General features: G+C 37.7%; 2 protein-coding genes across 5 annotated transcripts in view; both read right to left on the bottom strand.

Annotated features, from left to right (window-relative positions):
- Nucleotides 1-3,096, bottom strand: part of LOC124802513 (mesocentin-like) — a 629,570-nt gene extending 626,474 nt beyond the window's left edge. For 2 of the 3 annotated variants that reach the window (XM_047263347.1, XM_047263349.1), the window contains exon 1: nucleotides 2,961-3,096. The gene's annotated coding sequence lies outside the window, so the exon portion shown is untranslated. The remainder of the gene's footprint in view (nucleotides 1-2,960) is intronic. The other variant, XM_047263350.1, reaches the window with a different exon arrangement.
- A 343-nt stretch (nucleotides 3,097-3,439) lies between these two features.
- Nucleotides 3,440-26,556, bottom strand: part of LOC124802514 (UDP-glucose 4-epimerase) — a 110,902-nt gene continuing 87,785 nt past the window's right edge. For both annotated transcript variants that reach the window (XM_047263351.1, XM_047263352.1), the window contains exon 8: nucleotides 3,440-6,768. In XM_047263351.1, coding sequence (XP_047119307.1) covers nucleotides 6,707-6,768 — 62 coding nt within the window. In that variant the 3' untranslated portion in view covers nucleotides 3,440-6,706. The remainder of the gene's footprint in view (nucleotides 6,769-26,556) is intronic.

Here is a 26,556-nt window from a genome sequence, read left to right as displayed (position 1 = left end):
TGCCACTTCCATACAACACTATACTCAGAAAAATATCTTCAGGAAAGACTCCTAAAACTTATTCTTATACTCAATTTTAACAAGTTTTCCAGAAGTGCTTTACTTGACCTTGTATCCTGTCTACATTGATCATTCTCAGCACAACATATAAACTACTTTCAGCGTTTCAATTCTAAACCAAATTCCCTCAGCTGCATATGACTTAACCATTCCATTACCATTCTTTCACTTTTGTTGATGTTCATCTTATAACCTCTTTTCATGACACTATCCATTACAGTCAACTGATGTTCCAAGTCCACTGCAGTCTCTGACAGAATGGCAGCATTTCTTCGGTTTCCTTTACTGACTGCTCAGTCCACAAATTGAATAACACAGGGAATAATCTCCAACCCACTCTCCCTTCTCAACCACTTCTCTTTCGTGCCCTTTTGACGCTCACGTCTAGTTTCTACACAAGTTGTAGATGGCCTTTTGCTCCCTGTATTTTATCCCTGCCACCTACAGAATTTCATAACGTGTGTTCCAGTCAACATTTCTCTAAATGTACAAACTCTAAAAATGTACTTCTTAAATAACGTTGAAAACGTAAAGACGTAAATATTCTGTCGTATTTCCTAATGAGTCATGTAGTCACGGTACACATAATTACGCAACAAACCAAAACTGACGATCGATTCGTTATGAGTATAATCCCATAGTCTGCTTCGACGTATTTCGTAAAAAAAAACATTGCTACGTGTCTAAGTTTTTATTTAGATTACTCAACCGCTGAACCCAACCAATACCTTGTAACAACTAAAATCAGTAGGCACCTGCAGTACTGCCCTTGATGGAATACGAGTGATATGACCCCAATCCAGGATGATGTCACTGGCGACAGCGAACACTCCCTTGCGCCAAAGGTCACGGCTTTGATCACGGTTGCTGGGTCACAGCGCGTAATGCTGCAGAAATGCCGCACATGCGGCGTTGTGTCACAAGCTGTCATTTCAAACGTCACATCCCGAGCCGAAATACAACTTGTGGAAATGCCGGTACGGAATAATAAGCCTTTGAATTTTGTGAAAATACCGTTACGGGATAAGGCTTTGAATTTACTAACTTTTCTTTACCTCCAAGATTTAACTGTAAGAAAACTGAGACCCGCCGAATTTACCAAGTCGCCTATGTGTATTGTTCAGTGCAAAACGACCAATTGTATTTATAATATAACAACTAGCATGGGGTTTCACGTAAATCTGTCGTTAACCTGAAGGTTGCTTTGAAAAGCAAAGCCGGCCGAAGTGGCCGTGCGGTTAAAGGCGCTGCAGTCTGGAACCGCAAGACCGCTGGTTCGAATCCTGCCTCGGGCATGGATGTTTGTGATGTCCTTTAGGTTAGTTAGGTTTAACTAGTTCTAAGTTCTAGGGGACTAATGACCTCAGCAGTTGAGTCCCATAGTGCTCAGAGCCATTTTGAAAAGCAAAGTGCTTACTAACATGGTTTTCGTGGGGACAGTAAGCCATTGCCTTCCTCCTCCCACTAAAACAGACTTAACTACACAAATAAAAACAGTTTAACATGGATACTGAACGTCGGTGGAGCTTCAAATTATTCATATTACTAAATCACCACCAGTGGCCCAAGAAGGGATATGTGACGGAAAATATTCCAAGGCCGACTTAGGATTCACCCCTGGTCCCCCGGACCTTTTGCCTTTTAGTCTGACATCCACTGACACTCAACATATATAAAAGAAATGGTTGTCATACTAAAGAGTAGAAATACTACGTACAGATCATGACTTCATTTTTTTGACGATGTTTATCGAGTAACTAGTTCCTCTCAAGGCGATCCTTTCCCTATATACAGTCTACATATTGTAAGCATTTGTGAGTTCTTTCCCAAATTTAAAAACACAACAAAATAATATACATCACAGTTTTCTCAAAGAAATCTGTATTATTTACAGTATTTTTCCTGTTTATGGATAACAGTTGTTATATTTGGCAACATGATTCAATAAAAGGACAAAATCTGTGTTTTTGCAAGGCAATGTCATCACTGAAAAATCAGTTTACAGCATCTACAAATAAATGATCTGCTACATCTCTGTATGAGACCACAACTGTAATCCATAATCATGTAGTACTCATTACTGTGTACGTCGATGTGCTTAAATAATCTGCCCTATAGGTTTCGCGCCAATCTGTATGACGCTTGGGTCGGTTTGCACTAAACAGGTGCAGCTTCATGTTTAACTGTAAGTCCATTGTGAATCAATTATGTTCATCTTAGCTCATACTCAAAAATGCAGTTGTTTTGTTGCATACTAGAGTAGTAGTAACAAGTCAGTTTGATTTCTTGTACGTATTAAATCTGTAGATACGTTGCGCTGTCAATTTTGGATCACTGCATGATACACACAATTAGCGCAGGGAAGGGGGCTGTGCTACCCATCGGTAATAAGCACTTTTCCTTTCAAAAATTTAGTTTAGTTTCAATAAGCATTTAACAGAAAATTACAACACAAACTGATATTGCATTGATGGTTCCACATATACATACGTCACATGGAGTGAAAATACTGTATCAAATATTTTTATTCAGGTCACACGCTTCTTACAGCATAAAATAAAATTCTGAATGATGTTTACATGTTTCGAATGAGGTGCACCTCAGTTAACAGTCTGGGAGGAAAGCCGCCGTCCGGTACCTGATGTTTATATTTTGTTACTTAATGACATTCCACACTTCGTTCATTTATTTAATGACACTCCGTTGAAGCGTTATTTTTGTTTATCACGCTACGTGGTTAGTTTAATTTATTCAACACAAATGAGCCTTTTACATTCCATTCAAACGCATCAAAACAAACCGCTGTTCGTACTTACACCTTGAATATTATTATATTAAAAGCGTCGCAATGTAACAGTTTGCTGAAAACTAACGTTAAATTAAATAAAAATGGTAGTTACCTTAATTGATAGTCGAAATCTCCATCAAACAACAACAAAAACAGAGTTCTGACACAACCGCCAACTTAGATCACTAGTTCGCCGATGGGTTGGGCACGAACACGGACGCCACTCGCTGCCGCAGCACAAAATGTTCATCCGCTGCATCGTGCAATTTTCAAACTTTCACAAAATGTAAAACCATCTTTCATGGATGCTATCAATAAACTAACTTACCTCTAATGTCAATTAACAGATTCGCGCTTTAAACACACACGTCGTCAGCAATACAATCAAAGAATTACCCGTACTACATTTCGACATTAAAATTCCACGCGATCACTGCGCCTGTGCAGATGGTACCGTCCACAATCACGCAAACTGACGTCATCCACTATTTCTGCATTGTGCCCCACGTTGATAGAATGGAGACAATATAACTGGTAAAAGACGTCGTATGAGGGTTTAAATAAATCATAATAAAAGAACACAAGGCCCACAAAATAATATTTACTGCACCACACCATCTAAAAACAGTTACAGTGTTTTTTTTTTATACAACTGGCCGTAAAATAGGAATTATACATGTTTCATATTCTCCAACGTTCATAATACGTCGGTAGATGTCAATATACACAAATATAAACAACCAAATATTGTACTACCGGTCCACTGCAACGACTTCATTGATCAATAAAATTGCAAATCACAAAACTGTACATATTCAAATAAGGAACATATTTCGATTTGGTTGCTGCTGTTAGGGCACACAAACCGATGACATAACAAAATAATTAATATACATCACACAACAACATTTAAAGCTTTATTTTGCATAACACAATTGCATGCAAGGACGACTAGGATCGAATTCTGTTTCAATAAACAGAAATCTGCAGCACAGTTTGGAACACTAAGTGTAAAAGATTGCTTACCATACTCTATGTGATTTGTACTTAGGTGAGAATTGCATGGCATTCACATTACAAAACTATTAAAGATAATTATAAAGAACAGACAATAAGATGCACTTTTTGAAAGTGAATGCTTGAAAAGGACTTTCAGTGTACGTCATTAGACTTATGAATGTTTGGTTTAGTTACATCCACAGTTGTGAAAACTCAGACAATTGTGAATCATGAATCCATATGTCCTAATTTGAAATTAGTCACATTTGACGAGTATCAAAGGAAAACACATTAGAATGGACTGGTTTCTTTCTGCATTGTGCCAAATTCTTCCAAGCAAACATAGTAATAACATTTTGACAGAATAAGTGTAGTTTTTGTGAATTAATTCTGCACTAATCTAAAAGTAACATGTTATGAAATATAATCTTTATTACAATTTGGCAGGTTTTTGTAAAAATAATGGACGTTTCTCCCACTGATTTTATAGCCAATAATTAAGAGAACAGACTATTTACACGATTCTAGCAGAATGTTAATTTTCTATTCAACACCAAGATCTCTCTTTAACTGAACAAAGCAATAATATTCTATTTGGAGATGAAATATTTGCAGTATGCATTATGTCACAGCCTTATTTCCCACCTCCTACCATTTAAGACAACTTATGTTTTTTCCTCTTTATGTTTCATATCTTCATTTCGTCTGTTGGCAAGTGTTTTAATCTAAAAGATGATCTATGACAATAAAAATGCAAGAAAAGGGAACAATCTCTAATAAAATGTTAACTTTGAAGTCTAGCAATGAAAATAATAAATTTTTCAAAATATATTAAAATTGGATAGATAAAGAAGCTACTTACCAAGCAGCAGCAGCAGGAGGCAACATATATAAAGGGTAAGCAAATGTGCAAGCTTTTGGAGCCAGCAGTTACTGGTAGAAGGGTTGAAGAGGAAGGAAGAGGGATGAAGAAAAAGGACTGGCTGGCGAGGTTTAGGAAACGGGAAGAGTTCAGAAAAGTTGCCCAGAACCCCATGTCAGAGGCAACTTACCAGACGGGATGAGAAAGAAAGACAAATTGTTGGAGGCTGCACCACACTTAATCTTTATAAATGTTTTCGTCTGTCACCGTTTGGTGAGTATATCTTTTATCTACGCAATTCCACTTTGAAGTCTGCAACTCTTTCGATGACCTGCTACAATGACAGCTAACATAATCTCAAGTCAGCTTGTTCTTACAGAATACAAAAATAAGAGGGAAAATCTAGTATTTGACCCAAGTATGGGTGCTATAGACAATTTCGACACCTTGTTCTATTCAGAAAGTTGATCACAGAGACAGGTCTCACTTTTTTTTCCTTAACTTATTATGTGTAACTGATTAAAAGAATTCAACTCTGCACACTATTCAAAATAGCAAACATGTATGTGAATGGAAAATCAGCAACCGAGTACAAAGCTTGTATTAATACAATCAGATTAATTATGTATAAAATACTTTAACTGTAACAAAATTTATTCTCTGGATGCAAATAAAGTTCTGAAGTTTAGCACACATTATTTTCTTCAATCTCAAAATCACAATAATGGACATTTTTTTGCACCTGATCCCTATTCCAAAACTTCAACATACCTCCAAACATCTTCTGGAGTACCTCCAATTGTTTATCATGAAATTATGCCCTATAAACAATACTATATTGTGTTTCTATCCAAGTATTCGGTTATGTGATCCACTATGAAGACAAATGTTCCACTGGTCTTTCTTTAAATATGCAGATCACTTTATGGAGAGGATCGTATTGAGCAGCTACGTAAGTTACATACCTTGCATAAAACTGATACTTTACAATTTCAGTTTGGTTTACTAATACATTACAAATTGGGCAGCTGCTTGTTTCATTGTTCGAGCTGCAAGTAGATAACCTACACTTGTGTTACTAATCTATGGAACATTAACCACTGTGTGTGTGTGTGTGTGTGTGTGTGTGTGTGTCCTTTGTCACTTTAGATCAAAATAATACTGACAGAGATTTTAATGTCTTACTCCTGTAGGACAATATGAATAATTACTAGTGTCATCTGAACAAAACTTTTGGGATGCAAACATACTTTTTTAAAATATGTATTTAAGTGATCCGTCAGCACTGAATGTAATGCACACACATCCCATTTCATAAATTCACCCACATTGGAGGGGCAGGGAGGGGGAGTGTAACTCGATAAAATAATGTGATAAGAAAAGATTTGAAATCCAAGATCATTAAGCACAAGAAGTAATAATTTATGCCTGTCAAATTTGGAACAAATGAAAAGCTCAGTGATTCTAACCTCAGATGGGCCAATTTGGACCGACTGCTGTGTCAACCTCAGCCAATGGCATCACCTGGACGCAGTATGAAGGGTGTGGGGTCAACACACTGCTTTTCCAGTTATTGTTAACTCTGCAAGCCTTGGAGCTGTTATTTCTCATACAAGTAGCTCTTCAATTGGCATCATGAGGCTGAGTGGACTCCGTTCCAGTCCTCCAACTGAGAAAAAATCCCTGACAATACCAGGAACTGAACTGGGTCCACTGCGTGGCAGGCAGCCACACTGACCACTAATGTATGAAAGCGGACCAAATTTGGAGTAGTCAGATATAACGAATTCATAAAAATAAGACTACGGTGCTTATGAATGCAAAACATTGCATATGTCACAGTGTCATACACAAAAATTATGTTACTTTCATTGAAATTACAGATTATTGGGCACATAAATACTGGAACTACTGGTAATGGTTTCTTCCAATTATTTTTGAATATGCACAGTTGCAATTATGAACAGTCTTCAAGGTGGTACCATCCTTTATCATAACTAATGTTCTGACGAAGAAAAACCATGTGGATTCTGTGACTGCCAACGCCATGTGTCTGCACCTGCAACAATCAAAGTGCTAATGACAGGCTGTGCTTGACTGCTAACAAATTACTTTTTTAAAATAGAGAATAGTGAAAAAAACTCTGAAATGGCTACGAAGAACACACAATACTGACCAGCTGCAGCTCATCAATTCAACTGTCACTCCTACATCAAATGCTTTCTTCCTAACAGTCTACGCATCCATGGAGAACGTATCTCCTCCAACACTGAACCGATGAAAGAATCTTACAAACATCTTTCCCAGGTTTCTCTCTCCTTGAACTACCCCACACACCTTGTCCACAAACAATTATCTTGGGCAGTTTGTGCCTTTCTCCCCCAACAGACCTCGATACAGTACTCTGCCAAGGTTACAACTTTGTCAGGTCAAGCCTTTAAATGAAATCATCCCTCCAGATACCCTTCCCACATCACTCACTGATGCCTTTCATTGCCTTCCTAATCTCTGTAACACTGTTCTCAGATGACATATTTCCAGACTGAGCCCAGTACCCACTTACTGAGCCTGTTGTACAGCATGATTCATGAGACTTTATTGCCTGCTTCACCACATGACATTTTGATACTTCCATCCTTAATTATGGAGATGGAAACTATGATCTCTGATACATCCTTGCATTCCACCACACTCCTAAACTTAAATTCTATGAACAATCCTCCTCCTTCCTACCCACTGGTAGAATTTTATTATTTAGTCATTTATTTGCTTGCTTGCTTTTTTATCTCAATTTCCTGCCCCCCTCCCTATTTTTGGTTTCACCCAGTTTTCTTTCTTCTTAGTTATTAATTACACTTCTCAATTTTCTTCCTGTTAGGCCTCAATTCTCTTCCTGTTAGGCCCTTCTACAGGGTGACAATTAATGAACTATATGAAATAAAACCATCATCATTTCTGAACGGTTGTGTTAGTACATTCAAACTGCACAGTTGACCGCGGGGCATGATGGGAATTAGTATACACATATACAGTTTGGTTTAGCAACATAGCCCACCCATTTGGAAGGGTTAATCAATAAGCAAAATTGGCACGTTTGGGGAACAAAAAAATCAGCATTCCATGATCGAGAAGTCTCTTCACTCTCAACGGGTGACTGTGTGTTGTGCACTGCCCAGTCATGGAATAATCGGTGTGATATTCCTTGATGGCACTGTGACTACTGAAAGGTACCTGAAGGTTTTGGAAGATGATTTCATCCCCATTACCCACAGTGATCCTGATTTCGACAAGATGTGATTCATGCAAGATGTAGCTCGACCCCATCAAAGCACGAGATTTCCTGGATGAGCACTTCGGAGTCCGCATTCTGGCTCTGGGGTATGCATAGGCTACTGGCATGGACCTCGATTGGCCGCAAGATTCTCCAAATTTGAACACATGCGACTCCCTTTTGTGCTGTACAAGATGTACAGCAATAACCCCAAAACCATTGCTGAGCTGGAAACAGCCATTCAGGAGGCCAACAACAGCATCAATGTTCCGGCACTTCGGCGGGTCATGTGGAATTTTGGTATTCGTCTGCACCACGTCATCGTCAATGATGGCAGGCACATCGAACATGTCGTAACCTAAATCCGAATATCTATAGTGACGTTTACATATTGAATGAAGTGTGTGGACGCCATAGTTTGTATCTAATTTATTTATTTATTTGTTTTTCATATAGTTCAATAATTGTCACCCTGTATCATCTCTGGGCTGAAACTAACACACTCCTTTGGTCTCTTACTTCCTGACATGTCCCCCTTCACCTATGTCCACCTGATCTGAATGACCTGATACTCCTTTCAAACCTTTTCCAATCTGTACCTCTTTCCTACCTGAAGAAGGAACTAACATTCTGAAAGCTATGTACATTTTATTTAAAAAAAAAATTACATGTGTCTGTTAGCAGTATGGTGAACTTTGCTTGAAGGTAAGTACTGGCCGGACATTATGTCTCTATGTAATTTAAAATTTTTCTCAAGTGAATTTTCCTTTCTTCATCTTCAATTCCCTTATGCTTTCAAGCATCACAGTTAAAAGCAAAACGATGAACAGTAAGACTTCAAATGACATAACTTACGTGCAAAGAAATTAGTAAAACTGCTCGAAACATTTCTAAACAAGTGAATCAACTTAATCCTGTGGTTGGTACATAGATTATTTCAAATATAGGTGCTATTAAGCTAGTTATGTGTTACAAGAGTCATATAGATGACATATTTTGAGGTAGAATCAATCAATTTATGGTCTATTAAACACATGAGGATCTCTAAACTCTAAGTGATGGAGGTATGTACAATGGAATAAAAATAAAAGAAGGGTGAAGGCTAATGTTCCAATTGTGATATTTAACTCTCCAACATGATAAAAATGGGAACAAATTGATAAACAAGTGATATGTGCAGACTTGGCCATAAAGACGAAAATTTTTTATTATTGTATCATATTCTCCAAGTGATGAGAAAGACGACATGATAGAGAAATTTTATCAAATAATGATAAATACAAAGGGAATGGCAAGTCAGAATTAGGAAAAGAATCTCTATTAGAAGGATCTAAATGACCCCACAGTAAGAAAATTTAACAGCAAAGTATTTGGTCCATAAGGTGAAGACAAAAGTGAGAGAGTAGCAGACTTGTGTGACACAAACTTACGAAAAAATCTTAAATGAATATCTTAATCACAAAGAAATACACATATATCTGGCACAAAAGGAACAATACTTCACACCTGAGACTGATTATATTACAGCAAAACAGAGTTCATAGTTAACAATAAGTATTATGAAAAGGTTTGACATGTACACCTTCATTCAAACAAGTATGCACACATCACACACACATGACCACTATTTCTGGTGGGTGGGTGGAGACAGTGGCCATGGGTGCATGAGGTGTGCTTACTTGTGTGTATGTGTGCATGTCCTTTCTGAAGAAGGTTTGGCCAAAGCTCAATGTGTAACAGTCTTCTCATTGTGCCTGTCCACAACTCAACATCTTCACGGTGAGTAGCAATCTATCCTTTTCATAATACAGTTGATATTCCAACATAGAATTTCCATTGTTACAATTCATAGTTAAAATTTCAGGACGTAAGCATGCACAGTGCAGAGAATGTGGAACAGGTAAGCATCTGATACAGGCAAAAGTATCCCTATCACTTCAAAGACAGCAGAAAGCTCCTAAAATGCAACAATTCTTGCAAAAAGAGATTTAATACTGACGATGTAAGAAGAGTCTATTTGACTCTGCTACAGCTAGAAATTAAACTATAAATTAAATGATGTAGCAACAAATGTAACTCAAAGCTCTAGTGCAACAGAAACACCTCACAAGGAGAACTGAATCTGTGGAATGTAGTGGAATAATAAAATGGAACATCAAGTTAAAGAAATGTTGAGGGGAGTATCACATAATAATCTATTGAGGTGCAAAAACAGTTGTCTAATGCAAAGGGATTTCCCAACACTACTACCTGTAGTGTTTGAAAATCACAGGTGGAAACATAAGTGACAATAATGGCTTCAGGAATACTCAGGGGATAGCCTAATGGATAAGGACACTACTCATGATAGACAGAAATCCTGGTGAAAGGTCCAGGTCTGGCACAAATTTTCAGCTGTTACAATGTATTCAGTTCCATCCCTTACTATATATCAGCATGAAAAACTGTATTATTCCGAAAAAAACTATTATCCTACTGCAAACAAATTTGTGTGTTGGTACAAGTGAAATGACTGTCTGAAAGTCCTTCCTTCTGGTTTATATCTAAACTAATAATGAAACTGTAAAACCATAATGCCTTTCTGTATGAACACGCTAATTTCTAAAACTAATGAACAAATTATCAAAGGGGTTTCACAGGTAACTTTGCCGTAGCTTGAGGCAATGTATAAGCTTCACTTTGTCAAAATTAGACCACAGAAATGAATGATTCTGCAATTTAAAGTTTTTGGAGTCTGCTCAGCTTAGTAGTTCCAATGTTCAGGTTAGTGACTTAGTAGTAAACCAAAGAAACAATTGACTGGCACTGTTAAGTTTTTTTAATTTTTTAATTTTTTTTAATTACCTCAATGACAGAAGTATTTTTGGAAGTTTATGTCACTGACAGAATTAACACCACAATCTTATATTTATGAATACAAACTAATCCTGAATTTAGTTGCCTAGGATATACAGATTTGCTCATTTTGTGTACTGAAAACTTAAATGAAATTGCTGTGCTTCTTTTGATGGGTTTCATTAACATTTGACTTCCTGGTTAGGAAAAACGAATTTTCTGACAAAATGATCTTGCAAAGGTTCTGTTTTTACTGATTGAGGTACAGAACCCTGAAAGGTGTTGGTATCCAAAGGTCCTTCTTTAATTTCCATTGCAAACCATGGACATATAGCTAGTATAATACACCATTTGCAGCTCTACCATGAAGGAGACACAAAATATTAAATCAACAAGAGGTACATGTATAGACTGCCTCTGCTACAAGTGCCTAGGTTCAAATTAGGTTTTTCAGTGCTCTGTCAAATTATTTTTACTGTATCATATCTCATCTCATCTCCATTCACTTTCTCCTCCCTTTCAAGGCTGAACTGCCTCTCTCTAAAGAATATCTTATCTATAATATATCTGACACACAATGATAATGAGGGTTTCTAGAATATCCATCAGCACTGCCAATAAAAAAAATAGAAAGCAACACTCGTACCTCTCAGAGCAATATGTTCCTTCTTCAAGGAGGAAAAAAATATTTGTTGGGGGGAGGGGGGGGGGGGGGGGGGGGGGCGAGAAGCTGGAAAATAAGGGAGGGCAGGCCACTCAAATCCTAGGGTACGAAGGATCTCTCTGTTATGAGGAGCAAGGGAACAAGGGAGGTGCAGATGAGGGAGACGGCTTCAGACTGTATGTGGTCAAGCTCTGTGCCAGTCCCAGTTCAGAGATGATAGATGGGACAGAGCCTGAAGTATAGGTGGATTATGAATATAAGAGAAAGTAGAAAGATTAATGCAAGCAAAGAGTGGAAAGAAAGGGGAGGGTGGGTGGATTAAAATGAGACACAAAGAGGAGGAAAATAAATAATAAAAAAATAAATTACAACCAATATAAACATCACGGGAACTGAACACGCAGAACACCATGTTTATTTCTTGGGAAATTGGTGCTCAGTGGGAGTATACAAAGGACCCACGTGGTATAGTAGCAATATAGATAACTTCATTCATACTGAAGAGTTCGCTCTGTAACTTGGCATTGGACATACCCAAGGCTAACTGTGCCTTCATTTCTATTCAGTGATTATCCCTAGTTTTTCTCTCCCTGTCTGCCTGTTCCTTATTTGCATTACTAATATCACTCTGCTCAGCAGAGGCACGACTAACTGCAAAAGCAACCACATCATACATAAAAACTGCACCATAAACAAACTCCTCTGTAGTATTGTTGCAAACAAACTATACACTCTGATGAATAACCCACAGTCAAAATATGGCCAATGTTCAAATGAACCACATCGTTTGGAGCATGCAACGCACTTTAATATGATGGTACTGTAAATTACAAGAAAGTATCAGCACTGAGTGACTGTAGAAGGATACAGGATGACAGACTAAATTTACATTTAGTGTGGTGAATGGTAGCGTGCTCAAAATGTAGAAAAATGTAAGTTAATGCAGATGAGTAGGAAAAGCAATCCGATAATGTTCACATGCAGTATTAGCAGTGTTCTACTAGACATTTTCATGTTTATCAAATATCTAGCCCTAATGCTGCAAAGCAATATGAAACGGAATGAACAGATCAGGATGGTAGTATGAAAGATGAATCGTCAGCTTTCATTTACTGGGAGAATTTTAGGAATGTGTATCTGTACTATAAATCAGACCACATTTGCAACACTTGTGTGACCCATTCTTGAGTACTGTTGACTACTGTTTCAGGTCAGATTAAAGGAATGGATCGGTGCAATTCAGAGGCGCACCACTAGTTTTGTTACCGGTAGGTTCAATCAACATACAAGTATTATGGAGACGCTTTGAGAACTCAAAGAGGAATTGCTGGTGGGAAGATTATGATATTTTCACAAAACACTATTGTGAAAATTTACAGACTGGAATTTGTAGCCAACTGTGGATTGTTTATGTTTTTGCCGATGTACATTTATATTAAGTATCAAGAAACTAGGGATTGTATGGAAGCATACAGACAGTCACTTTTCCCTTGTTCCATTTGCAAATGGAACAAGAAAGGAAATGATTAATAGTGGCACAATATACCCTCTGCCATGCACCATTTGGTGCCTTATAGAGCTTGTAGGCAGATTACATAGTACACAGATACGTTACTACTGTAGCTCTGCTGTGGTTCTGGGTACAGATTTTAAATTACGAGACATAATTGCTGGCCATCACTTAGCTTCAGGTGCAGAAACACTTAGTTCTGATGCTACACACATATAAAAGAAAAATTACACAACACTATTCTAGTTTTTGGAACTAATAGTTCCTTCCTTAGTGAGGAGAGAAGGATAGGTTGGTGAGAGTTCAAAAGGACACTCAGACTCCAGGATGAGAGGAAACCACCTGTAGTGAGGTTGTGGAAGGTTAATAATCTTTGAGTGATTCGACCTTTGTTTTTAACCTTCCTCAATCTATCCCTCTTTCCTCCCTGAGGAAGGAACTAACAAATCCAAAAGCTATGATAGTGTCGTGAACTTTTACACTGATGAGTGTCTATTGCCAACACTAAATATTCCAGCTCTTTAAGATAAGTACTTCCTGGCAATTCTCTTGTAGGTTAGTAGTTTTCTGTATTGAATTTTCCTTTTGTGGATGCATGGCTATTGTGTGACCTGGATACCACTCGTACTTGTTTGAATATTGGAATGGTAGCTGTATTTATACCTGTGTGCCTAACTGTATCAGTATGCATACAACACTATCAGCTACCTAACATGTTCCAAAACACCGTGCATACAAACAGGATTCTTCTTTTGGTGATACGAAGGTAGGAGCAAGAGTTTTGGATAGCCATTGGGTAACGGGCAGTTTGTGTACCAACAGATGGATCATCTTAATGTCACTATCCTAAAGCACAGGAACAAAGTTTGAATATTACACACTTCCTCCAGCTTAGGCAAATGGAGCAAACCAGTTGGATTCTTTTTGCATTTGATGAGGTCTACAATGGGCCTTACGAGGCTCATCAAGGCCCCATTAGAGACAGTAATATTAGTTGGTTATGGGAGTAGTATCTTCCAATATAACATGTAATCGTTTATGAATGTTTGTTTGTGGCAGTATACAGATTTAATTGGAATCAATCTACTCTTTATTTAAGTAGAGAAGCAGTGTTTTGTTTTATAGCCACTTCACTTATAGAAATCTGCATGGAAGAAAGAAGTTTAATGCCGAGGAAGAGCACGACACAGCATAGCTGGACTCATGATTTATCTCAAGAGTTGCAAGGTTGATTCCTAAACTAATCTAATAATGGAGCATTAAAGTGGTAGTGTTAGTTGTAGCTGCATGGATTAATAGGTATAGAACAGACATTGCTCGAGCAGTCAAAACATTGCCACACAACCTGAATACAGCAGTCATCAGCCACTAAAATACACTCCAACTGCAGATACCAAGACGGCTACTCACAGCAAATGAGTTTAATTTTGACGATATTTTCTAATATCTTGATCTCAAATAATCTTGACTTCTTTATCTTTTTCTGAGATGCAGAGATTTGAAGTTACCCTACTTGTACACATAAAATACAGTATGAGGTGAAAGTGTAGTTTATAAAGTGATGCGACATGAAAGATATGCAGTGAAGTATCTCAATTATCATCACAAGGCTTCTGGGAATCCCATGTTGCAGGACTGAAGTACATGAAAAATTTTAGTGCATGTAAAATCTGGTCTGAGGTATAAAATTAGTTTTCCATTATTTCAATTTCACACATAAGTAAACTATCACAATTTTACTGATCCATCAAATTCTTCTCATATGAGTGACATGCCCTGCTGTGGCAGGGAAAGATAGGCATCAATGGAAAGTAGCTCCTATTGGAGCACAAAAATATGAATATGTTCCTTTTTGTAGGACTCTTGCTGAAAAGTGTGGTACAAGCTTCCTCAGCACCTTCATAAATGTCCCCAAAAATTTTGTCATGTCAACATACTCATACTTTATTATGTTGAGAGAGGAGGAGACAGTGGCATTGGGAAAGAGATGGGAAGTTAATAAATACTGGATGATATTAGACAGTTGTTATGGTACAGAAAGAGCAAAGGAGACAATGGTAGTGTGAGAGAAACCCAGTGATTCAGTGGCAGTAGAATGTAGTTGACAGTGACACAATTGTGCTCGTAAAAGAGTGAACGAGACAGTGCCAGTGGCAGAGGAATAAATAGAAGTAGAAAGTGAAAGTGGGCGAGAGCCGCTGACAATCGGAGACAAAAGCCTGTGACAATGACAACAAGGAAGAGAGAGAAAGTGATAGTGAGAAGAAGCAGGAGTAGTGGGAAGGCATGAATGAAATAGTAGCAATAAGAGATAGCAAGAGAGAGACAATGACTGTGAAATAGGAGACAGTGACAGTTTGGAGACACAAAGAGATAATGACAATGAGTTGGGCTGAATGAGAGTGAGAATGGGCAAGTGGGAATGGATGAGTATGAGCGACTTCTAGTGATGGCCTAGTGAGTGTGAGAATTACAGTTAGGGCAGCTTGTGGGAGTAAGAGGCTAGATTAATGTTAGAAAAAATGCGGGTATGTTCACATGCAAAAATTTTTTGTAGGTGGTGAGGAAGATAGAATGATGCAGCTGTTACCCCACTTTTCAGTCGTCTCTGAAACAGAAGCATATTTGCCTTTCTCGTGTTCCCATTTTTGATATTTGCGTGGAAAAGAGTGAGGCTGAAAATTGCAACTACAATAAATAATTTTTAAGAGCCATAAGAAGTAATTACCATGCGCCATGACATTTTAGGCAAACTGATGAATGTTGGTTACTTGCTGCCATGATCTTCTGGCCATCTTCACTGGCGAAAGTACACTGATCTTCCCTGCAGTCAGCAGTACACCCTGAGGAAGGCATCTTGCAACAGTCGCCGAAACATTGAAATTTTATATTTGATCTTCCCTGTTTAATACACTGCCAGTGCATGCGTGGTGTATACAGCTGTTACTGCGCAAGCATTTGCTAGAGTGCATAAAGGTCTGCTGCAAGTCTGTACATTGCTGTGAGTGTCCTCCATGATGAAAGCTCAGCTCAACAATCTAAGATCGACCTTCTTCACACGGCAAATTCACAGAGTGGTGCCGACCGTGCAGGGCGTGAAGGTTTTTATAGCAGGATGGCATACATTACCTAATTGGAAACTGCCATCCTGACTGATTAGGGCAATGATAACTGTGTACACCATGCATGCATCAGCAAAGTTCTAAACCGGGGAAATCAGTGCACTTTCACCAGTGTACACCTGAAGATGGTCAGAAGACTTTGGACCACAATATCATGGTTGCATGTTGTTTTCCATCTTGCAGTTAACGCAAAATTTCACAGAACAAATTATATGCCATGAAATTTTTATGTGTCACAGAAATTACCTTGTGTTTAAAAAGAAAATAGAATTGACTATAATAAAATGATCAAAAATATCAGTTCGCCTTGCTCAGGCAGAGTCTAGAGTGGAGCTTTACTACATGCTGCAAAAGACTTTAACAAGCAGCCCAAGACAAGAAACTGCAAATCTCTGAAAATTCTCAAGTAGGCCTATTTAAAGAGCTTACCTCATTACACACTCCTATAAGCTGCACAAATATTAACATAGAGAGGATGTGGTGTTTTGAATGGTACGGTAATCGGTTATGCTTACTGTACCTGGACGTTCATTCTTACAATATGTGTGTAACTGTTCACCTTCGATAAATATCAGTACACTTGTGTAAATGTTTTGCCTGCAGTGTTAAAATGACAGCTGAACAGTGCATTAAGAAATGCGAAGCTCTTTTTATCTACATTAGGGGCTTCTTTGATAATTGTGTAAGATGTTAAGGGCTTTTGAAGCAAAATTTGCTACAACAAGTTGTTACTGACAATAGTTAGGATCTACAGCAAGAGTGTTCACATTAACAACTAAGTTTTCAGTAGCAAACACAACTATTTGCTCAATCAAAATACCATCGATTTGGATGGACACAATTTTAATGGTTACACTGTGCACTCAGCTACCAGTGAATATGTTCATGTGCTAGAAATGTTTCATACATAACAGCACTCTTTTTATCTTCTAGTCTTCAAAGCCATTTTTAAAAAATTTTAGGAAACTGTATCCGTATTATGACCTTCAAATCCTAAAAGTATGAAGAAAAATGTAGCACCAACCTACTCCACCCTTAAAGTCTGGTAAGTTCCACTGCAGCACTAGCTTATGAGCATGTATTTGAACCATTCTTGTATTAATTCCAGTGCCATTTTGACGGTGTCCTTGAATCAATTTCAATACGTCGTCTTCTAGTTTTGGTCATTTTGCATTCAGTTCTCTATTTGCACATTTACTCTTCCTCATTTTCTTCAGTTCTTCTTTACTAGTCCACCAGTTGTGAATGTTTTTTTTCTTCTGTTGGTGGAGGGCCGAAATCCCACTCAGTTGCTCTGTTTCCATGTTCTTCTGCTTGTGCTGTTACTTTCGATTTACAGGCCGTATCATATGAATGCCTTTTATATTTTTCCATTAAAAAAGTAGCTACTAGCAAAAACATTGTACTGTTATCGATGACATAAATAATTTTCAATTAAAGTTCAATGGCACCGCAGACTGCAATGACACATCACAGGCTAGACAGTATTCTGGGTTTGTGATGGTGATGTGGGAGGTAGACTGCTTTGGCAAGCTTGTGAATCCAAATACCTCGTGTTCGTCGCACCGGTGCACTGCTGCTACCAGTTGAATCCAATGTTGCCAGATACAGACAGGTTTCCCAGCACCGAATATATAGCCATTTTTAAGACTGGTAGGAATTTTAATACAAACACTGGACATTTTGTATTAATTTTGAGTATAAGATGCACCTGAATTTTGGAGGCAATTTTTTGAAAGGAGGGTTGGGGGGGAATAAAAATTTTGTCTTATAGTCCGTACAATACAGTATTACAGATTGTTGATAATGGATTTAGGCATCTTTCTGTGTGAATGAAAGTCTAATAGTTTGCTGATTTTAAAGCAATTGTCATTCAATGCTAAAGTAACTACTGATGCAGAGAAGAGCAGAAGTATACACTTACATTATCTGTTTACATACAGTTGTCATCAGCCTGATAGTTGGTCGTGAAAACCATAGCGATGTACTTTGTTCTTTTGGAGGTGGTATACCCTTGCCTTCCTCAGGTCTTTAAACAAAGTTATTCATCCCAATAAATGGGCACCTACAGTTTAATGTGGGCTCCAAACCGTGATGCAATTCAGCATTTTGCACATTATCAAATGTTGCCAGAGGCGAAACAAGTGGTAAATACAATACATACTCACAGGACTGACCCGAGATTGAACCTAAACATTACAATCTCCAATCCAGCATGTTACCACTGAGCCACAAAAACACTGCTTCAGTTCACTATTGGCCGATAAACATGACTTTGCTAATTGACGTACAAATGCTGATATTTCTGTTTATCAATGAGCATACAGTTGTCATAGCAATTAAGAAGTGTTTAGCAGTTAAAAATGTGATATGAACTGTCTAGTTCATCAACCCAAGTGAGCAGTTTTGGAAATTGAATATATTAATTTTATCCTACATGCAGTTTCAAAGAAAAGCATTGGCCTGGTGCTGTGAGCAACATAGCACTCGTAGTGCCAGAATGGATGACATCACAACAAACAAAATCCTTTCCTTTGTAGTGTCACTCGGATGTGAACTGATGAATGCAACTGAACTAAACTTGATTCTCAAAATTTTACTACTCAAAGTTTATTATTTCTTGGTGAAATAGTCTGAGATTAACAATTATATAAAGCAGGCTTCTGAGCTCAGCTTGACTTGATTTCAGTTTTTGTGCTACTGTAACATCAATTGTTTTCAATAATTTACCCTCAGCAATGTATGTTCATATGAACACTACTGAACTAACACCTATGACAACAACATTCTAAATTACTGATCAAATTGATTTTTCAGAAGCAATTATTTCTTTCTTAGAAGATTAAAGACAATTAGCATCCAGAGGAAGGCTGAAGAGAAACATCAAGCACTTGTGGAACGTGGGAAAAACATGTTCCCAGTCAAGATATTGCGCTATGTTCTAGGAATAATGTTGTATCCACTGTGTGTCTTACAGATATCAGTAAGAGGCATGACTAAAGCGGGAATGTATTCCAATTCTGGAGCCCTAGGATTTATTGACGACTGATGTTGGATTTCATTTTGATACAGCTTTGTTTCCTTTGATGAGTTGTTAATATGTCAAGGTTTTCAACAAATGCATTAATACTTGCAGCAAGTTTTGTGGTGCATAGCCAACTGAAATCTGAATGCAAAACATCAAAATATTGTGACTATGAACAGATAGGAAAGTGTTTCATGTGACAGCAGAAGATAAATCCTCATGTTATCTGAATCACTTCTTTGGTGGCTCAAAGGTACAACTTCTCTGATATTTTGTTTGCTACATGCTAGTGTCACTCGTGTTTCTTTCCTGTCTGCAGATGATAATGATCATAATACCTACTGAGTCCACACGACAGATAATTTGCTATTCAGCGAGGATACCCTGCTAACAGACTAATCAGTCTACTTCCTAATTGAATCCTACTGAGTGAGCGCCATGTGCTTTGAAGATGTCCAACAGTTAAGCCAGCAGCTGCCCCATTGATGTACATGTAAGATGGCAAGTGGTGGGGTTATGTGCAGTAGCAAGGGGAAGTGTACCATGTGACTCACCAGCCAATAGTGTCAATCTGCCACATCTGTCTGTAGTATTTGTGTAAAACTTCTACCATTTACATTTGTGTTCATTTGAGCTGGTGTGATTATTTAGTCTGATGCAAAAGAAATGTGATAAGTGTTATGTTAACAAGCAACTGTGTTAGTTTTCCAAAGATGTATATAATTTTTTGAGATGGTAAGAAATGGAAACAGTGGCCCTCGTAAACAGAATTATTACATTCTTCTGAAGTATGATGTTATTACACCAGTCTCGTATACTGTATCTTGCACACCATGTGGGATAGTTTTTGTTGTAGCTGGGTCTCCCAAGGATATCAATAATTTCAAAGGAAAGATGTCTCCTCCAGGAGCCTTGTTCTGACTTAAGTCTTTGAGTGCTCTATCAAATTCTTCTCACAAATCACATCTCCTATCTCATCTTCATCTACTTCTTGTTTCCCTTCTGTAATAACATCTTGAAGACCATTACTCTTGTATAGCTCTTTTAAATATTCCTTCCACCTTTCAAGTTTCTTTGCTTGGTACTAGCTTGCCACATGTGATCTTGATATTCATACAGCTGCTTGGCTTTTCTCCAAAGCTATCTTCAATTTTTTCCCATAGACATGCATGCTTTTACAGCCTTGCATTTGTCCTTTAGTTTCTTTTGCCTGCTTGATTTTTATGTTTTCTCCTTTTGCCAATTAAATACCTTCTGTATTATCCAAGGATTTCTGCTAGAGCATGTCTTTTTGTCCATTTCATTCTCTGATGATTTCACTATTTCATCTCCCAAATATATTTGTGTTTCCCCACTTTACGCCAAGCAAATGTCAACAAGTTCCCACCAACTTGTGCTGCTGATGGTGTGGGGAATCAATGTCTGTAACTTTTCCCACTAACTGTACTACTGATAATGCAACAATTTACTACTGATATACTATTGTATAAAATATCGACATTATGCAGGCAACTGAAAAGGATACAGTAGTTACAAACAGCGACTATTTAATGCTAGAGATACAGCAATAGAAATTACCCAGAACATAATAGAGAGTTTGAAACTTCAATTGTAGTACAAAGGCAGTGAACCGGATGCTGGTAGCTATATGGGCAGTGCTGCGCAAGTGAAGTGTCAAAGGATTTCAAAACTGTTATTCTGTCATCACAGTGCAGAGATGGCTTTGTCAGCGATACAGTCAAGCACTTTCAAATGCCAACAACATTTGCAGATAGCAATGGCAATTTACCGAAATAGTATGTTTGGATGAGTCATACTGGACATGATGACACTGTAATCTGCTCTTGTTCACATAGATCTCCAGACCTGACATTCTAGGGTTTCTTTTCAAAGGCTTATGCAAAAAAACCTTGTGCATGTGCATACTTTGTTGCAAACAAGTTCAGAACTCAAAATTTGCATTGTTGAAGTGCTAGTATCAATGACTCCACTCATGCTTACGAATATATAGTGCAAAATACACTCTCACATGGACGTAGTCACTGTGACTAAGAGTTACACAGGACAGCTACTATGTATGTAGAAAACATTATTGTCTTACATTTTCTGTCACTCTTATCAATGTACTGCTATGCATTAAATAGTCATAGCCATTTATAACTGCTATACTCATTTTGAATTGCCATGTATAAATACCCATGATGCAGCTTTCATTACACCTGGACAGGACAGCTGGAAACTCAGAACTAAAACAGGATTCAGGCAAGGACATTCTATTGCACCAAAACTATTTTCAGCAGTCCTAGAGCAAATTTCGAAGTTCTTAAACTGAGGAAACAACGAGGAATACGTGCCAATGAAACAGACTGAATACAAAAATACATATGGAAGTGTGCTGAGAAGTCATGCCTCTGAATTTTTTTATTCTTTTCTCAATACCGGTTGAGGTATTACATGTCATGCATATAACTTTGTGAATTTTCTTGCTTTGCTGACGCATGTGGCAACACTCTGCAACTATGTCAATGCTTGAGAAACAGTGTGCTGTAATTGAGTTCCTAGTCACAGGAAATTTGTATCTTATTATATCCATAGAAGAATGAAAGGGTATGTACAGTTATGATTGTATCGGCATTAGTAATATGTGATGTTGCGTTGTTCATAATTGTAATGAAGGAAACAGTGGTGCTAACCTCAACATATGTGACAGAGCTCAGAGTGGACACTTCTTACAGCAATCGAAGACTCATCAGAATTGGGCTGATGAACTCATCAGAGAAAATTGTTGGATAACACAATAATAGCTCTCACTTAAGTGACAAAATAATTTAATTGGATAGATAAAAAAATCTACCACCAAGTGGCGGCAAAATACACACATAAAAGATGGTTGTAACTGGCAAGCTTTCAGAGCCAGTGGCTCCTTCTTCAGGCAGAAGGGTTGAAGGGGAAGGAAGAGAGATGAAGGAAAAGGACTGGACAGGTCTAGGAAAAGGGGTCAGGGGAGACTTACCACACGGGATGAGAAGAAAAGACTGACTGTTGGGGACTGCAAAGGGTGAGATTTGAAAACTTCAGAGCTAAAAGGTGGGAGACAGATCTCAGGTTTTCAAATCTCATACAATGCAGTCCCAAACAGTCAGTCTTTCCTTCTCATCATGTGCAGTAAGTCTCCCCTGACCTGCGGTTCTGGTTGACTTTCCTGAAATCTACCTCTTTCCCTACACCTGTCCAGTCCTTTTCCTTCACCCCTCTTCCTTCCCCTTCAACCCTTCTGCCTGAAGAAGGAGCCACTGACTCTGAACGCTCGCCAATTACAACCATCTTTTGTGCGTGATTTCTGCTGCCACTTGGTGAGTAGATTTTTTATCTATCCAATTGAATTATTTTGTCAATTATTGATTGTTTTCATTGTTATATCTCACTTAATTTAGGGGTATCAGGAGTTTGTGTGCAAGTCATCACTGCAGAACTGCGGTACAGAAAACTAAGTACAGTGTCGTGTCTCGAATGCTTACTCCCAACATGAAACAGAGAACAGTAGAACCTGTCAACAATTTCTTTTGCGTTTTAAGTGTGAGGGTGATGTGATCCTTAACAATATTGTGACAGGTGATACAGGTTTGTTCACCATTTTGACCCCGAAAACAAGAGAGCATCTATGGAGTTCCAGCACAAAGGATCATGCTATCAGCAGGTAAAGTCATGCTCACAAAGTTTTGGGATATTCCAGTTGTGGTGGATTTGAAATTCATACCTGAAGGAATCACGATAAACTCTGCAATAAACTGTGAGATCCTCAAAAAAATGGAAAGCGCAATTTCAAAGAGTTTAGCCATGCTTGGAGCACTCTCTCCTTCTGCACCATAATGCCAGACCATACACAAGCACTGTGATATCTCAAACAATCCAGCCTCGAGATCACTGTCATCAATCATCTTCCATACAGTCCCAACTTGGCCCCATCTGATTTTCATCTTCAAAACTTAAAGAACACTTTTCAGGCCTACACTTTGATAGTGATGCAGCAGTGCAAGCAGAGGTGAAGCAGTGGTTCTATCGACAACGTCAACCATTCTACAGTGACAGTATCAACAAACTGGTCTCTTGTTGGGAGAAATGTGTTTGTCATCAGAGTAACTTTGTTGAGAAATAAATATGTAGACATGAAGAAAAGACGTGAAATGTTAGTAAAGTTCTTTTATCCAAAAAGCTTTAAGAGTTTTCACATAAAAAATAATTTGGAGGCATTAATTTTCAGCACGCCCTCTTGCTACTGTTTGCGTCTACTACACAAAAAACTTCAACAATTACCTGACCTTAGCAGAGCAAGATGAAAGAAGTTATATTAATCAAATATAACATGACCAATGAGAAAGTGCTCCTCTCTGAGCACAACAATTGCTCCTATCGGAGCAACATATTTGTGCTCTCTTTAACATGCAACTCACCTCTCACTCCCACACGCAACCATAACTGCCCTAGCCCAAGGCCTATCCAAAATACTTTACACTACCTTTCTCTCACCAATAGAACCCTAGGTATAGCCCTAGAAGAAAATCATTTTTATGAGTGGTGTTTTTAAGATGTTAGGTAGCGCATGCTGCCAGATCCATACTGACTAAATGGTATGTAATTCAGATGTATGCAAGGAAATGGTATGAATGAAGAAAGAATTCACAGAACAAATTGAAGACAGTGACTGGAGGAACAGCAAAAGAAAGTAACACAGATGGAAATGTGAGCTGTAGTGCTTTTGGTAAACTAAACAGTTTTCAAAACTAAGCTTCTGATGCACCTGAAATAGAAAATTTATGGTAAGTAAATATTACAAGTTTTGACATTTGGCACTGAGATGTGAACTTTTAGTAATGAAACCTTCCAGAACTGAGGATTACTTAAAAAGCAATGGGGATATGCTTCTTGCAAATTATTAGTAGATACAGAAAAATAAACAAATGGATCACGGAGCAGACTACAGTGGAAGATGTAATTATGATTGTAGTGAAAATAAAATTTGGTTTTGTCTTTGCTAATGATAGCAACATCAGTCAATGATAAAACATCGTAGCTCCTAGTAGGCAAGGCAGATAAAACCCTCAAGGATATATAAAACTGGACAGTGTGTAATAAATTAATACTGAACATAAAAAACAATCAGAATGAATTTCAGCTTAAAGGGAGAAAAACAGCTGTTGCATTAAATATAAATGATAAATCTAAAGACTGGGTATCAAACACTTTTTTTAAAGGGGGGGATATAAATATTGATTACACTGGCCAACAATGAAAATGTAACGGGTTCAAAAATAGCTGCTTATATGTATTTTCACCTGCTGAATACACGAATAACCATAAAAATGACCGACCAGCTCTTGTTTTGGCGATAAAGTAAAGTAGCATATCGTTTTCTTAGTCTACATTTTCTATTTGGAAAACAATTTCTTTTGAAATTGGGACACCTGTAACTGCAAAAAATATTTTTTTTCTGTAGTCTGTAAATTATAAACATACATATTGTTTCTGTTTTAATTAGTGCGGAAATTATGATATTTTGAGTCTTAAGGTGTAAACTTTATGAAAATGTGTAAATTCAGTGAATAACATTTCTTACATTTGTGGTGAATAACATTTTCATCACAGAAATGGAATCTGACACCTCTTGTGAAGAACGCCTATCGGTATTATTTTGTTATGAAGGTAAGGGACTGGGATACGTCACGGGCTCCAAATATATGTTGCAACTCTTCTTCTGCTATACGTTATGAATGGCTGAAAAATAAAGACTGATCTATGGCTTTTGCTGTACCTATGGTTTATCGAAACCCTACAAGTCGCATAGATGACTGCTATTTCTGCTTGATTCCACCTATAAAGGCAGGATTGTCAACAAAATACAGAAAAACAATTCAGTACCTGAATCCTCCATCTGCTATGCGACCTATTTCACATTCAGATACTTCACTAGTTCCTACTCTACCCCTAGAACTTTGGGGTGGAAATAGAAGACGAAGGCAGTGTGGAAGAAGAACCTAAGGAGCTTTACGCATCCCATGACCCCGATTTTGTGGAAAAAGATAGTAAACCACACCAACTGAATCAATTGGAATTGAGTGTCCTCATTCAAAATCTTGGGTTGTCAAAGGAGAACACTGAACTTTTAGGATCAAGAATACAGCACTGGAATCCTCTTCAAAATTAAGGTCTCATATTGCAGACAATGTCTGAGGAATCTGCTTTCTCATTTTCAGAAGAAAACCAATATTCTTGTTTGGTTTTATATTAATGGTTTGATGAAATCTTTGCATGTGAACCATGATCCTAGAGGCTACTCACAGATTCCTTCAAGCTAAGTTTGAAAGGTGTATTGCTTCACAACAGCTGTATTGCTTCTGAAGTAATGCAGTTCACTGAAGGAGACTTATGCAAACATGAAAGCTCTCCTTGACTCAATCAAATATTCTGAAAACAAGTGGAAAATATATAGTGATTTAAAATTCATCGCTGCTCTCTTAGGAATACAACTAGGCTACACTTAGTACTGTTGCATTTTACATATGCAGGACGGTAGGGATAGAAAATCACATTATACTCAAGCACACTGGCCTGCAAGAAATCTTAACCCTAGAGTGAAAAATGTCAATGCTGAACCTCTCGTGGATCCAAAAGACATTATTCTTCCACCCCTATATAAAGCTGAGGTTGATGAAAATTTTGTCAAAGCAATGAACTAAGATAGGCAGGCCTATGTTAAGTAATGCAAAGGTTAAGGAGAGTACAGTGAAACTTCGTTTTAACACTTTTCAGGGGACTTTAAAAAATGGTGTAAAATGTGGGAAATGATGTTTTAAGCTGTGAAAGTTATGTACAGGATACCTCTTGCATTTTCACACTTTATGCATAATATATGTACATAATGGGCATCAAAATACTTGTCAGGGACTTGTTTATTACCTATTAAAGATTCATTTCTAATAAAAACTGCTGATGTAATTGTAACTGGAACCAGAAACTTATTTCCTGTATCATAACTGATGTTTTTAGAAAGCCTACAGCTGCCATTCATTATTTAAATAATGAAACACTGCACCAGTTATTTATTTTTTGTGCTTAGGATGATGCGTTTTGAGAATTTTTTTCTGGTTGTCAAGTGCGCATATTTACATCAGTATTTTGTGTGGAGTTTGCATCTGTGTTGTTTTGCATCTCTTGCATTGTAGCCATATTTTTGAAGTTATCAGGTACTGTGCCTCCTCAATTATGTAGAAAACCACACACAAGCAAACTCTCACTCACATTGTTTGTTTGTGTAACACCACAAAAAATACATATGTAAATACTTCATTTGACAAAGAGAATAAATCTCAAAATGCATTTTGCTCAGCACTAAAAAATAGGTAATTGGTGCTGTGATTAAAAC

This window comes from Schistocerca piceifrons, chromosome 6, assembly GCF_021461385.2.
Source record: "Schistocerca piceifrons isolate TAMUIC-IGC-003096 chromosome 6, iqSchPice1.1, whole genome shotgun sequence".
NCBI lineage: Eukaryota > Metazoa > Arthropoda > Insecta > Orthoptera > Acrididae > Schistocerca > Schistocerca piceifrons.
Note: the sequence above shows the minus strand (reverse complement) of the source record. Positions and strands in the feature narration are given on the sequence as shown.